Genomic DNA, 13,739 nt, shown 5'->3' with positions numbered 1-13,739 from the left:
TGACCCTGGGATCATGACCTGAGCCAAAACCAAGAGTTGGATGTTTTTGTTTTTTTATTTTTTATTTCTAGGAGAGAGAGAGAGAGACAGCGTGAGCAGGGGAGGGTCAGAGAGAGAGGGAGTCACAGACTCTGAAACAGGCTCCAGGCTCTGAGCTGGCAGTCAGCACAGAGCCCGACGCGGGGCTCGAACCCACGAACCGCGAGATTATGACCTAAGCTAAAGTCAGACACTTAACCGACTAAGCCACCCAGGCGCCCCAAGAGTTGGATGCTTAACCGACGGAGCCTGCCCCAGGGAACAAACATTTTAAAAACAGCACAAAAACTGTAGAAAAGAATATTTTATTGAAACAGTTTCTCAATTAACAATGGACCAAAGTACAACTTGACTCAAACCTGTCCAACCAGCCTCAACTGCTAGTGAAAGAACTCAAACAGGGCGGGGTGGGACCCTTCAGTCTCTTATCTGCCAATGTGGCAAAAAAAAAAAAAAAAAAAAAAAAAGGAAAACAAAAGACAGACACAACCAGGTTCCCCCTTGCCCTGGGAGCCGGGTGGGAGCTGTGGCTCCCACTCCAGACGAAGCGTGGAGGGCAGGCTCCCCAACATCGGCACGATGGGTAGAGCCCCCACCTCAGCAGAGCAATGTGAGAAAGGCAGGCCTGCCCACACCCTCTTCCTTTGCCCACACGGCCCGCCTCGAAGAGGGCAAGTTGTACATTCACGCCACGGTCTCTCCTCCCAGGGTCTCGGGATAGGGGCTCACAGTAGAAAGCACATTTTGGTCAGCCCAGGGGGGCCAGGGGAGCCAGGGGACGTGGGAAAGGCCATGTCTGGGAGGGCAGAAGACAGGAGAGCAGAGAGGGCCCGAGTCACAGGGCCGCGGAGGGCTAGGAACAGGGAGGCGGCGGACTCGGGCAGCCCCGGTGGGATGCCGGCATCCTGCACTGGCCACGCCACGCGTTTTCCCGCATCCGGAAGCCCGCAGGTGGGAGCTCTGGGGTTTTCAGTCGTCTCTCCCACAGAGGTGGCTGGGTTCCCTTCTTCACGCTCTCCCTACCCACCCTGGCCACGGCGGGCTGTGCCAGCGGGCGGGCACGGATCCGGCTATACTGCAGCCAGTCCAGGTGGAAAGGCTCGGGCAAGAGGCGGACAGCTACCCTTACTTGCAACCGGAAGCCAAGGAAACCAGGGGAAGAGCCTTCTAGGGAAAGACAAGACCTTGGAGGAGCAAAGAGCATAGATAGGCACTCAGAAACCAGACCTGGTATCCAAGGCTCTGCAGACACTGGCCCTTGTGGGGCGAACTTGGCGGTGGAGGAGACGCAGCGGGGAGGACAGAGAAGACTGGAGACTCTCTAATAGCCCAGGGCATCCCTCCCCTGCCTGCCAGGCCCATTGACCCCCCACGGCCAATCTCTCACCTACCCACAGGCAAAGAATTAAGACATAATAGTGATTTTTCCCAAACGAGGGCCTGGATGGGTAGGGAGCCAGGGTGGGACTGGAAAAGAGAACAATTTCAGGTTTTACCACAGAACCACTGCCGAAGGATCTGGTGAGCTGTCCCTTCCTCCCCCTTCCCCACACCTCCGATGGAGGTGAGAGGAAAGGAACCGAAACCTCTGAGGGCAGGAGCAACCCTTCCCCTGACCCTCGGTGTTTAATAAATAGAGGAGGTAGGAAAAGGGGGAGGGGTGATGGGGAACGGGATGGGGGTGGGGGTGGTTATAATTCATCATTCTTCAAAGTCTGCTTCTGTCCGGTTGGCTGCTCCTTCTGTTCCGGTTCTGCCGGGAGCGGGGAAGAGCGAAGGAACACCAGCAGGTGAGACGGTGGGGACCGGCCCTATTCTGGGCAGAGCCTCCCCGTTGGACCCCACCAGGCTTCCCGGGTACCCCCAGCCCTGTGCTCACCTCCTCCAGGACCTTCTAGCTCTAAAGGTTCGGTGTCTACTGGTTCAGATCCTGCTTTTGGGAAGAAGTTGTTAGCCTCCACAGAAGAGAGGAATGGGCTAACGAAGGGGCTGGCAGACTTTTTCTGTAAAAGCCGGATGGTAAATGTTTTGGGGGTTGTGGGGGCACCTGGGTGGCTCAGTCAGTTGAGCGTCCGACTTCGGCTCAGGTCATGATCTCACAGTTTGTGAGTTCGAACCCCGTGTCAGGCTCTGTGCTGACAGCTCAGAGCCTGGAGCCTGTTTCAGATTCTGTCTCCCTCTCTCTCAGAAATAAATAAAACATTAAAAAAAAATGTTTTGGGAGTTGTGGACTACAGCTGGCTTCTTTGCACAGACTTGTTTGTGTGGGTATGTAATAACCACAAAATGGAAGGGCCACTCACAGCTTGTGGACCTTCTACAAACAGGCTGTGCCCGCAGGTCTGCCAACCCCTAGGCCTAGCAAACTCCATATTCCCAATCACCTTCCTCAACTCACCAGTCTCTTTCTCAGGTTCTGAAATGGGCTTTGCATCTTCAGTCTGGCCTGGAGGGAAACCAGGGGTCAAAGGTAGTCCCAGGAGGGAAAGGAGGCCTTCTTCCTGCCCGGAACCAGGCACCCTGCCCTCACCTGGTGGAGGGATGACCTTCTCCGCTTGGTCACTGGCATTGAGAGGAGGCTCTGCTCGGGTTGCATTCTTGTCCTTGGGCCGGGGCCGGGGCTTGGTAAACTTGGCCTTGTTGAGCAGGTACTGCACCTCACGGTCCAGGGCCATCATCTTGGCCTCAATGTCTTTCGAGAGTAACACTGGCTTCTCTGTGGCAGGGAGCTTGGCCTGCTCGGCCATGGTCGCGTTCTTCCAGGCCTGTGGGCGAGGCCAGGACAGGCTCGGAGCTGGCCCTGGAGAGCGCAGGCCTCTCAGGCCTGGGTGAAATAAACCCCGAACCAGCCCCAGGCTCTTCCCTCAGATGGCGAACCCCTCCGGTACCGCTGGCTGTCAGCCCAATGGTAAGCGGACTCCTCAGAATGGCATTGAGGCTCCCCCCAAAGGAGTCCCAAACTCACAGCCATGCCTGTGGCTTATGTTACTAGGGATCATCTACAGCTGAAGCTCTCATCATTTCCGGGTCTCTCCGCTGGGGAGCTCTGGCTCCAAATCCCTCCCCATCCAAAAAGGAAGTTTCAGCCTCCAGAGATGGGTCATCCTCCCCTACCCGAACGCACGCTGGCCCACCTTTTGGGTGCAGCTCAAGCCCCAGCAACTCGGAGCAGCTGCTCTAACCTCACGGGGATGGGTTCTGCTGCTCCTGCATCTGACAAAACTCACAGTCACCACCCTCGCTTGGGGCTAATCAGACATGGCCTCAAGTATGAATGCCTTCTGCCTTGCCAATTAGCTGCCAGGCCAGGAGGCAGCAGCTGCAGAGCCCCTGTTTCTCGGCATCCCCTCGCTGCCCAGCACGGAACACCTTGCCAGGCGAGTATCCCGGTAAGTGTCCACACAGGGATTACCCAGGTCTCGTTGATGACTTTCTCTAATGTGGTCATCTCCACCTCAGTGAAGATCTGCTCCATCTCTGGGATGAGCCGGGCGCCCCTGGAAGCCAGGAAGGAGACGGTGAGCCCAGAGGAGAGACGCATCTGGGGTGTGGGCAGGGGCACCGGAAGCTGATGGGGACCTCTAGGCTTGGCAGGACCAAACAAGGAAGAAAATCGAAGGGGCTGCTCACTTGAGGAACATGCTGGAATGATTGAGGAGACTGTCGAGGGCAGACAGCCGTTCGGGCCACTTCTTGCGCTCTTCCACCCGAAAAAACAACCCGTGGCACAGCTTCCGCAGCTCCGTCAGCTTCTCCTTCAGCATCTGACGGACGCAGGGTGGGGGCGTGCAGAGTGGGGGTGAAGGGATGGCGGCCGGCCCTGGAGCCAGCCCCGCGTCCTTCTCCTCACCCCAGCTCCCTCACCCTCTCTGAGTGGGAGAGCAAAGCCGGGGCTCCCATCCCACCCACCATGTCCCAGGAGGCCCCGTACCCCCGTGGTGGCTCCAAAGCCCTCGTCTTCCAGCCAGGCGGAGGCGGCGCCGAGTTTCCCGGAGATCTCCTCACGCTGCTCCTCCGTGGACACTTCCTGGTACTCGGGCTGGTACAGCTTGTCCTAGGGAAGTGCACACAGGCCCAAGCATGCACCGAACCCCAAGGGCAGGGCTCACAGAGCCAGACCCTCCTGGGACACATGTCCTGGGGCAGGTGGGTCTCCCAGCCCACCCACCTGCGTCTCGAAGATAAAAGCTTCCAAGCTGTTGGCAGCCTTCTCCCGTTCCTGCTTCTCCAGGTCTCGGGATGTCAAGTCTGCAAGTCTGTGGGAAGCAAGCACGAGGGAGCGAGCACGCTGAACTCAGACCCTGGGGCAGACAGCTCTCCCTCCCAGGAATGCCACTGCTCTGCCCCCCGCCACGCGCACACACGCACACGGGCACGCACGAGCTCTACTCACTTTTGCACTGAGCGGGCCAGCTCATCCTCGGGCAAGTCAGGCAGGTCCAGAACCACCAGCTCCACCCCAATCTCCTCTACCACTCTCTGTTTCCGGGCAGGCTTCTGCTTCTTTTCTTCCTCTGGGGCCGGAGGAACAGCCTCAGACCCTGCCTCCTTTTTCTCACTTGGCTTCTGGTGGGGAAAGAGACGAGAGTGTCAGGAAAAGCTCAGGTCCTTTGACTCCCCACAGGCAGGCATCTATTCCCATAGCCTCGGGCTTGCCTGGGCCTCGGGCTTTCCCTCGTTTTCTTTTTCTGTGGCCTTTTCTTCCTCAGGAGCTGCACCCTCTTTCGGCTCAGCGGGCGGGGGCTGAGAGGTATCCTCCATCGGGGCCTCCGCCTCCTCCTTGAGCTCCGCTTGCTCCCCAGGCTCATCCTTGCTCCCCTCAGCAGGGCTCTCCTCTTCCTCCTGGGAGACAAGCACCCGCACCCCCCCCACCAAGTGACAGTCACCAGCAGAACCTATGGACAAGCCAACAATCCGGCTCAGCGAGCAAGGCCAAGTCCCCGGGCTCTGCTGTGAAGGGGCCTGCTGCTCCCAGCACAGCCTGGGGGCAGACAGAGGACTGTAAGGGAACAGGCAGTCTGCTCGGACAGGAAGGGAATGGCTCAGGGCCCCGAGGAGGACATGGTTCCCATGGCAAGGGCTCGGGGGAAGTGGGGAGGGGGCCTAGTCAATCCTGGGCAGCTGGAATGCCCGCCCTGATCCCTGCCTCTGCTGCCACTACCTGGCCCCACACACCATCCTCCGAGCTGCCCTGGCTCCATGCTGGCCTTACCTGGACAGTGTCGGTACCGTTCTCTTTGGCGTCTGGTGTGCTACCGCCTCCAAACAGGCTGGAGATGGTGTTGCCAAGTTCTAGGAGGAAGAAAGCTCACAGACTCAAAGGGGCCACAGCAGCCACACCACCTCCTCGCCCAAGGGCAGGGCCTGCCTGCCTCCCCAAAATGCATACAGGTGTATCTTCCCTTGGACACACATTCACGCAGGCGCACACACTCATCTTACTGGTCAGAGTAGATTCCTCCTCTGGGCTGTCCTCCACCAATGTCTCAAACACAGACTCCACCTGGAAACGGGTTCACGGTAAAGAGACACACGTGCTAACCTACCTCGTTGCCACGAACGTCCCGCCGCAGTGGGTGTCTCCTCACACACATCCGTGTGACCTACAGCAGTGCCGGTCTGTTCCTTCCCTTGCCCCTTGATTATGAGCCCTCCTGAAGACAGGGTCACAGCTCCTTCTCGCCCTCAGACCCTTGCACTTCTCCACTTGACTATGAAATGGGCCAGGATTTCCCACAGTATCTTCTAAAAGGTGTCAATCCCCAGAACTACTTTTTTTTTTTTAACGTAGGCTTCTTGAGAAGCACTTGGGTAGCTCAGTCAGTTAAGTGTCCCACTTTGGCTCAGGTCATGATCTCACGGTTCAGGAGTTCAAGCCCCACATCGGGCTCTGTGCTGACAGCTCAGAGCCTGGAGCCTCCTTTGGATTTTGTGTCTCCCCCTTCTCTGTCCATCACCCACTTACACTCACTGTCTCAAAAACATCGAAACAAGTCTTTATTTTTATTTATTTTTTTATATTTTTATTTATTTCTAGGAGAGAGAGACAGCATGAGCAGGGGAGGGTCAGAGAGAGAGGGAGTCACAGACTGAAACAGGCTCCAGGCTCTGAGCTGGCAGTCAGCACAGAGCCCGACGCGGGGCTCGAACCCATGAACCACAAGATCATGACCTAAGCAAAAGTCGGACGCTCAACCGACTAAGCCACCCAGGCGCCCCGAAACAAATTTTTAAAGTAGGCTTCATTTTCTGCATGGAGACCAGTGGGGGGCCTAAACCCACAACCACGAGATCAAGACATGAGCCGAAAACAAAAGTTGGACGCCTGAGCGATCCAGGTGCTCCCATCCCCCTGTCGCGAACTATTCTTCAAGAATGGATTCTTTGGGGGCGCCTGGGTGGCTTAGTCGGCTAAGCGTCTGACTTTCGCTTAGGTCATGATCTTGCGGTTCGTGGGTTCGAGCCCGGCGTCGGGCTCTTTGCTGACTGCTAGCTCAGAGCCTGGAGCCTGTTTCAGAGTCTGTATCTCCCTCTCTCTCTGACCCTCCCCTGCTCACGCTGTCTCTCTCTCTCTCTCTCTCTCTCACGCTGTCTCTCTCTCTCTCTCTCTCTCCTAGAAAAAAAAAAAAAAAAAAAAAAAAAGAATGGATTCCTTGGCCATTCTATAGATTCTGAGTTTTATAATACCTGTAAGTTCTAATAGGCCCTGACACACCAGATCCCTAGTTAGCTGTGTTTAGAGCCAAGACTTATCCACCTCAATGCCCTTCTCATTTATCATGTTCTAATACCACGTGGAACTGCTCTGGAAAGGCTGGTGGGGCCCGGACCCTCGCCCTGTACCCATGGTCTCATTCTGCTCTCACCCTGATGAGGCTGAGCACGCCACTCTCATCCAGGTTGAAGTGGGCCTTGATGCCCTTGGACTCGTAATCGGGATACTTCTTGAAGCTCTCACCCACACCTTTTAGCTTCACTGTGGTCAGATTCTGGGAGCCAAACACCCTGGTTGGGGAGGAGAGAGCAATTCCAGGGAGCCCAGCCAGCCTGCCTCCAGTTTTAGACCACACAGCCTCCCAGCACCAACTGTGGGGCCCTAGTCTACAGAAGATGCTCGCCCCAATCCCCAACTGCACAGCCTGCTTCCCCCGCCAGTCCCGGGGCCCCAGATCCTCCCTCCCAGGGCTCCCTGCCCTGCCCTGCCCTCTCACCGAAGATCCTCAGGCCCCAGGAAGCCCAGGTCACCATAGTTGATGTGGAAGTTGAAGTCGTGGTTGTAGCGGTTAAAGGTGATGACTTTGCGTTGAGGGTAGGGCCCCATTCGGGAGAAGAGAACACGCTTATTGTGCTTCAGGCTGTGAACCCCAGGCTCCTCCTCCACCTCCCTCGTGAACTCCACCTACACAGCAGGCAGAGAAAAGGCAGGCTAGAGAGCCAGGGTGGCTTCTGGGGTAAGGCACGTGGAGAACATCAACTGGCAGAAAAACAAGGATACGGGCTACGGCAGACAGAGACACCGCCCTCGGTGAGGTGATCAGACAGGCCTACTCACCAGGATGGGGTAGATCACGGCGTCTCGCACGACAAACGGCTTCACCTTGAAGGCTTTGCTGAGCGCGGCTGCCTGGTACACGGCCCCCATGGCGGCGGCCTCGTCCGCGTTGATGTTCTTCCCTAGTTCCTCCCTGTGAAAGTCCTGCGCCTCAGCACGGCTACTCTGGAGCCCCCGGCCTGGCCTCCCTCTCCGCAGCCCTGGCCCCGGCGCCTCAGCACCCGCACTCACTTGCCCACAGCCTTCAACAGCACCTCCTGAACTTTGGGGACCCGAGTGGCCCCACCAACCAGGATCACTTGCTCAATTTCGTCCTATAGAGAAAGAACGTGAGGTGGAACGGCACGATCATCGTTAGCCCTCCTGCTCGGCACCGACTCACTTCGTGACATTCCTGCCCCCTCCTCCCCACCGCCTGACCACTTTCTATCCCACTGGGCCTCCGCTCCCATCTCACTGCCCCCTCACCAAATTCATCTCGGCACTCTGCAGGGCCTGCCGGACAGGCCCGGGCACCCGCTCAAATAAATCTGCACACAACTCTTCAAACTCCGCGCGGGTCACTTTTGCCTTGAAGTCCACATCATCCATCAGGCCCTCGATCTGGGGGAGACGGGGATGAGCAGGTCAGAGTGCCCACCCCGGTCTTCCTCTTCGGGTGGGCAGGTCAGAAACCGAGGGAACTGGACTTGAGGGAGATGGCAGGAGGCCTGGGGAGAAGGGATGGGCCACACGGCACACAAGGGCCTAGCTCAGGGTCGTGGGGTCGTCCACCGTCCCTGGGTGGAGAATATCTGCCCTCGACCAGCCACGAGGAGGCACCTGGGCCATGTGGTCCGCGTTGGCGCTCAGCACGGTTTTGAGTCGATTCGCCTCCCGCAGCAGCTTGGCCATGGCACGGGGGTTCTCCCGCACATCCTTTGCTCTCTGGCCCTTGCGCTGCTCGTTGAAAAGCCTTGCCAGGTGCTCACGCAGCCGGAGCTCCATCTCCAGGCCCCCCAGGGTGCGGTCAAATCTATGCAGGGGAAAGCAACAGAGAAACGCTTGAGGAACACTCGGCGTCCCTTGGTCGACCTCAGAACCTCGCTCTCCTGCCACGTGGCTGACACCTCCGTGGCAGTTCACGTGCGCCTCCACTCCACCGTACTCACTGGGCATTGACTATCTGTCTCCGGGGATGCAATTAAGAGAAGACAGGGAAACTGCCACCAAGAACTTTACAGTCTAGCATCGAACAATCACGAGAACGTGAAATGTCAACCACCTCCTCAGTTATACGGGACGGACGGACAATAGCATTAGAAGACATAAAAGGAAAGGGTTGCCTGTTTACAGACACCACAGAAAGTTCTTTGGAGACATGATGCCTGAGTTGAAACGTGCAGGATGAGTAGAGTTAACGGGTTGAAGAGGAGGGAACACAACTCTGCGTGGAGGAGACGGCATGCATCAAGACCCCGAGGTGGGAAACAGCCCAGTAAGTTCCAAACGAGGACAGGCATGGTGGATGGTGCTCAAAGAGCACAGGTCTCTGGGTAGAGACAAAAGGGGGGAGTCGGAGCCCTCCCAGGTCATGGGAAAGGTTCGGAGCCACTGAGGTTTTTTTTTTTTTTTGAGAGACAGAGACAGAGAACGAGAAAACACACATGGGCACGTGCAACAGCAGGGGAGAGGGGCAGAGAATCTTAAACGGCTCCAAAGCCGAAATCAAGAGTCAGACACTCAACCGACTAAGCCATCCAGGCACCCTGCCACCTAAGATTTTTAAAGAAATAGATTACAATCACGTTGGTATGAAAGGAACCTTCTGGCTACAAATGTGGAGAAAGAACTAGAGGGAGACCACACTGAAGACAGGGAGACCCTTTCGTAACCCTGCAGGTCAGAGCCGATGGAAGCCAGGACTACAGTGGTGACGGTGGAGCCGCAGAGAAAAGAACAGCTCAGGAAATCAGACCATGTCATCAGTAAGTTTGCTGAAAGTGACAAGGACAAGCAAATGACCATATCCGACCGTGCACATGGTCGGGAGCCCCATGGATTTCCTAAGCAGCAGCTCTCGGGAAGTTCCCTGCCTTTCAACCTTCCCAAACCGTCCCCCTCTCTCCATCTTTCCCCAAGATGGTACCAAGAGGTACCCTATGGTGACCGCTGCCTCAGGAGACCATTCGAGTAGGGAGCAGGAAAAGGAGGCAGCGGCCCCTCCAAGAAGAAACCCCCTACCTGAGGGTGTCTCAGGAAGTACCCACTCACCCCACGCCCCGGATCTGCAGCTGTGGCTGCATCCCCGCCTCCTTCGTCTTCACCGTCTGGTAGGTGACGATGGTGCACACGGTGCTGCCAGAGCCCATGTCGTAGAACATGACGTTCTGTGGAGACACCGAGACCGACCGTCACAAGAGCCTTCTCTAACTCCAAGGTGCCGTATCGACTCTCCACTGAAAGTCAAAAAGCCCCAATGCTGGCCGAGAGGGGGCCTCGTGCTGCACTTTGTCAAGGGCCAGCCTTGCAAACAAGATGCAAAACAGAGTCAAGTGGCCTCCATGGTCACAGCCAGCCAGCCAGCCAGCCTCCGAGTTGGCTCAGAAGTTCCTCCCCGGCTCACCTGCGCGGTGGTGTTGATATCTTTCCGGCGGAAGACGCCGTAGCTGAGGGCGGTGGCGGTGTTGTCGTTGATGAGCTGCAGCACTTTGAGGCCAGCCATGCGAGCCGCCTGCAGCACAGCTCGGCGCTCGGCCTGATTGAAGAAGGCTGGCACGGTGATCACTGCATCCTTGATGGGCTGTTCTACAGAGGACAACAGACCAGGGTTCCCACCAGCTCCGTACCTCACATGACCCTTTCCTGGTCTTGCTACTGGTGCCCTTCTGGGCCAAGTAACCCTGCTGTGTGGGGCTGTCCCGAGCGTTGTAGGATCTCGGGCGGCATCCCTGGCTTCTACTCGTTAAGATGTCAGTAGCAGCTCCCCAGTTGCGACAGCCAAAGACGTCTTCAAATATGGCTGGCTCTTCCCTGGAAGGCCAAACTGTCCCCACAGAGACCCTAGGGAACCTGGCCACCACTGGCCCCACCTTAGCCACTCACCTGCAAAATCTTCAGCCAGGGAACGGGAGTAATTCAGAACCATGCCGAGCACCTCCTCGGGTGAGAACTGTAGCTGCCTGGGGGAAGGGGAGGGTTAGAGGCAAGGACGGCCACGGGCAGAGGAGCCCATCAGGCCCGCTGAGCCCCCACAGCACTCACGGGCTGATCTGGAAGTGCACAGTCTGCCTCTGTGCGTCGAAGCCTAGCTCATGCTCTGGAAAACGGGCTCTGTAAAGGGCCACATGGGGGTTTCCTTCCTGCTTCCCCAAGAGGTGCTGGAAGTAACGCAGTGTCGCCTTTGGATTCTTGATGGCCTGGGAACAGATAAACAAGGAATACAATGTGAGATTCCCAAGTCCCCCATCACCCACCTCCCACATCAGAGGCTGGTAAGACAACAGGCTCTGGTGTCTGACATCTCTCTTCTGCCCACTGCTTCCGGGAAGGGAGTGGGCCGCTAGCTCACCATGCTGGCTGCACTGTCTCCAAAAAATCTTTCATTTTCTTTCAGGGTCACAGTCACTGGGGTTTTCCTCCGGGATTCCCTGGGAAAAAAAGAAAAGAGAGAGACATAGGGCCCAAGTGCCTATAGCAGGATGTGGATTTAGGAGCCTCAACACCCCAAATCTGATCACTCAGACACCAGCCTGTCGTGGGCCCTGGCAAGAACACGCGCTGGCTTGGAGCAAAGACCTCCTCCCTCTTTCCCCACCCCTGACACAGGGGCCGCCCTCACTTGTTCAAGACAATTTCCATGGGCACTCCAGGTTTGACAATGGCCACCTTCATGGACTCGCTGCCCAGGTCCACAGACATCACCGCTAATGTGTCTGAAAAGGAAATAGATTTGTCAATTAGCCCCTGTTCCCCCACACACCTGAGTCCCCTCTAACCAAAGCACTCTGCTCTCCAAAGAGAAGGGGAGTTAGCAAAGATAAGAGCCTGGGTTCAGCCGCTCAGAAGAGTCCAACTTCCAACTAAAAGCCTCCCCTCCCACCATGGATCATTCATCGATTCTTCTTTTGAGCCCGTTGCTGGGGTACGTACCACTCAGTGCCAACAGGTCTGCCAAGAGCACAGTCATTAAGGCCCAACGGGCTGGCCTCCTTGGCCTCTGCCTCCTGACGGTGGCTGCCATTGTATCTCCGAGGGAGGAGAAAAACAACACTTGTAACCGGATTCCCTGAGTGAAGAAGACAAATGCATCCCAGAACAGAAAAGCTTTAAGATTCATACCCCACTGTCACCAGGGGGCAGAGGGGCCTACATCCCCCTCCTCTTCCTCCTGATAAGGGCTCAGCACTCTAATCACACAAAGGGTCCTGGGCTCCATCCACCACATCCCTCAACAGGAAAGATACCGGGACAGGAGAAAGGAGACCAGAGCCTTCTGTCCACTGCATAGGCTGTAAATGGCGCACCCTGGCACTGCCCCTACTGTCTGACACCTGGGGTGCGGCCAGGGATCCCGGCCCAGAGCTCAACTACCTCCCTACACCTGGAGCTCCCCCGCTGAGGGGAAAAGCCAGGCCGGGCCTGAACGGGAACTGAGAGGTGGTGACGTTGGAGGAGGCTGGGATGTTAGAAGGGCCTGTCTCCTCCTCGGTATCCTTTCGGGTTGTCCCGCCCGCCGCCCGTTCTCCATCCCAACCCCCGGCCCCGCTGCCTACACAGACGCCGTGCCTGGAACGGTAAGATTCCTTGTCTGACAAGTACCGAGTCCCCCGAGTTCACCTAAGCCTCACCTGGCGAAGACGGCGGCTCCACCCCCGGAAACGAGGCCCGGCCCTCCCCTAAAGCGTGCGGGCGCCCCAGGACCGAGCTGCGGGGCCAAGCGCACCGGCGTCCGTGCGGCCCTCGCTCCCGCTACCGACCCGCCCCCGGAGCTAGCACGTTGCCTCTCCTAGGAGGGGTGGCCGGCTCCCATCGCCATTCCCATTCCCGTTACCGCTTACCTGCGCTCCTGCGGCCTCAGCTCTGGGACAAACGCGGCGGCGGACGTACCCACGAGGCCGGCAGCACGCCCCCAAGCCCGCGCCCTTCACAACTCCCCTCGGTTTGCAAACTGTTACATTAGCCACCAATCTCTCCGCGGCGTCTCGCGCACCAGCCGGCCCTGGACGCGGCGCGCGCTCATTGGAGCTTCGGCCACCCGGCCCTGCGCCGCGCGCCCGGCCCCGCCCCCGTCGCCGCGGCGCGCGCTCCCATTGGGCCACGTCCTAGGCCCGCCCCCTTCTCCGTCGCCGGCTTCTGCCCCAGAGGCCGCGGAGGGGCCAGTCCGCCAGTTGGGAGGGGGCGGGGGCGGGAAACCGTCGACGCCGGCTCGGGATTGGACCACGTCATGGGGCCCGGCGCCCTCCCCGGTGCGCTCGGGGTCCTTTCCGGCCTCGGCGCTGGATGCCGGACTGCCAGGGTCGGGAGTGACTCGTGCCCGGTGCAGGTGGGCACACGGACAGTCCCGCACTCGGTCCCCTGACTCCTGTCACCAGGGGAGTCCCAGCCGAGGAGTAGGAATGACCGGCATCCCCTCCGCAGCCACGCGGAAGAGGCGCTCGCTTGCTGGTTGGTATTGAACTGCCTTAGGTTTTGGATAGAAGTCAGGATGGCTGCGCTTCTGGCTTAGTCCACCCTCACCCTCGTCTCACCTATGGCGCTAAAGACACCAAGAAAGATGTTCGCTGGTGGGACAGAGATAACAGAAATTGGCCTGGAGCCCTTACTCTAAGACCCATTTTTTTGAGACAGACTATTCCAAAATGCAAAGTGCTGCACACAAAAGCCACTTTTATCTGTGAGGCTGTGATCAACTGAGCATAAATGCATCGCCTCGTGTTTCTGTTCCTTTAGATCTTGTAGATCTTTTTTTTTCCTCCTTCTGTCAGAATTAAAGAATCTCGGGCAGGTTTGGCGCTCCTCCCTCCTCTGTACTTCGTAGCCCGATGGAAGTGTGCACAGCCCTCGGAGAGGGCACTTTTCTTTGTTTTTTTTTCCAACCTACCCCCACCCCCGTTTTATTGACATGAGCGCACTTCTCTTAAATGTGGAAAATCGGTCTCCTGTTTCC

The 13,739-nt window shown here is 57.6% G+C and overlaps 1 protein-coding gene across 3 annotated transcripts; it reads right to left on the bottom strand.

Annotated features, from left to right (window-relative positions):
• Nucleotides 1-325: 325 nt before the first annotated feature.
• On the bottom strand, nucleotides 326-12,789 carry HYOU1 (hypoxia up-regulated 1). 3 transcript variants are annotated; one of them, XM_039229347.1, is made up of 26 exons: nucleotides 12,631-12,789; nucleotides 11,723-11,858; nucleotides 11,412-11,505; nucleotides 11,142-11,220; nucleotides 10,835-10,989; nucleotides 10,676-10,752; nucleotides 10,197-10,378; nucleotides 9,845-9,960; nucleotides 8,414-8,606; nucleotides 8,060-8,194; nucleotides 7,823-7,905; nucleotides 7,592-7,724; nucleotides 7,251-7,438; nucleotides 6,906-7,044; nucleotides 5,482-5,542; nucleotides 5,252-5,331; nucleotides 4,696-4,881; nucleotides 4,433-4,605; nucleotides 4,208-4,295; nucleotides 3,971-4,093; nucleotides 3,670-3,803; nucleotides 3,452-3,536; nucleotides 2,570-2,804; nucleotides 2,438-2,485; nucleotides 1,919-1,972; nucleotides 326-1,792 (listed from the first exon to the last, which is right to left on the bottom strand). In XM_039229347.1, the coding sequence occupies exons 2-26, from the start codon at nucleotides 11,811-11,813 to the stop codon at nucleotides 1,731-1,733; spliced, it is 2,994 nt and encodes a 997-aa protein (XP_039085278.1). In that variant the 5' UTR covers nucleotides 11,814-11,858; nucleotides 12,631-12,789; the 3' UTR covers nucleotides 326-1,730. The 3 variants fall into 3 exon arrangements, with proteins under 3 accessions (XP_039085278.1, XP_039085277.1, XP_039085279.1); XM_039229346.1 differs by having other exon boundaries at nucleotides 11,723-11,818; XM_039229348.1 differs by having other exon boundaries at nucleotides 1,919-1,969; nucleotides 11,723-11,818.
• Nucleotides 12,790-13,739: the final 950 nt, after the last annotated feature.

The sequence above is a fragment of the Hyaena hyaena genome, unplaced genomic scaffold (assembly GCF_003009895.1).
Source record: "Hyaena hyaena isolate Hyena2069 unplaced genomic scaffold, ASM300989v1 scaffold_37, whole genome shotgun sequence".
Classification (NCBI taxonomy): domain Eukaryota; kingdom Metazoa; phylum Chordata; class Mammalia; order Carnivora; family Hyaenidae; genus Hyaena; species Hyaena hyaena.
The sequence above is the reverse complement of the archived record's forward strand: the minus strand, read 5'-3'. Positions and strand labels throughout refer to the sequence as shown.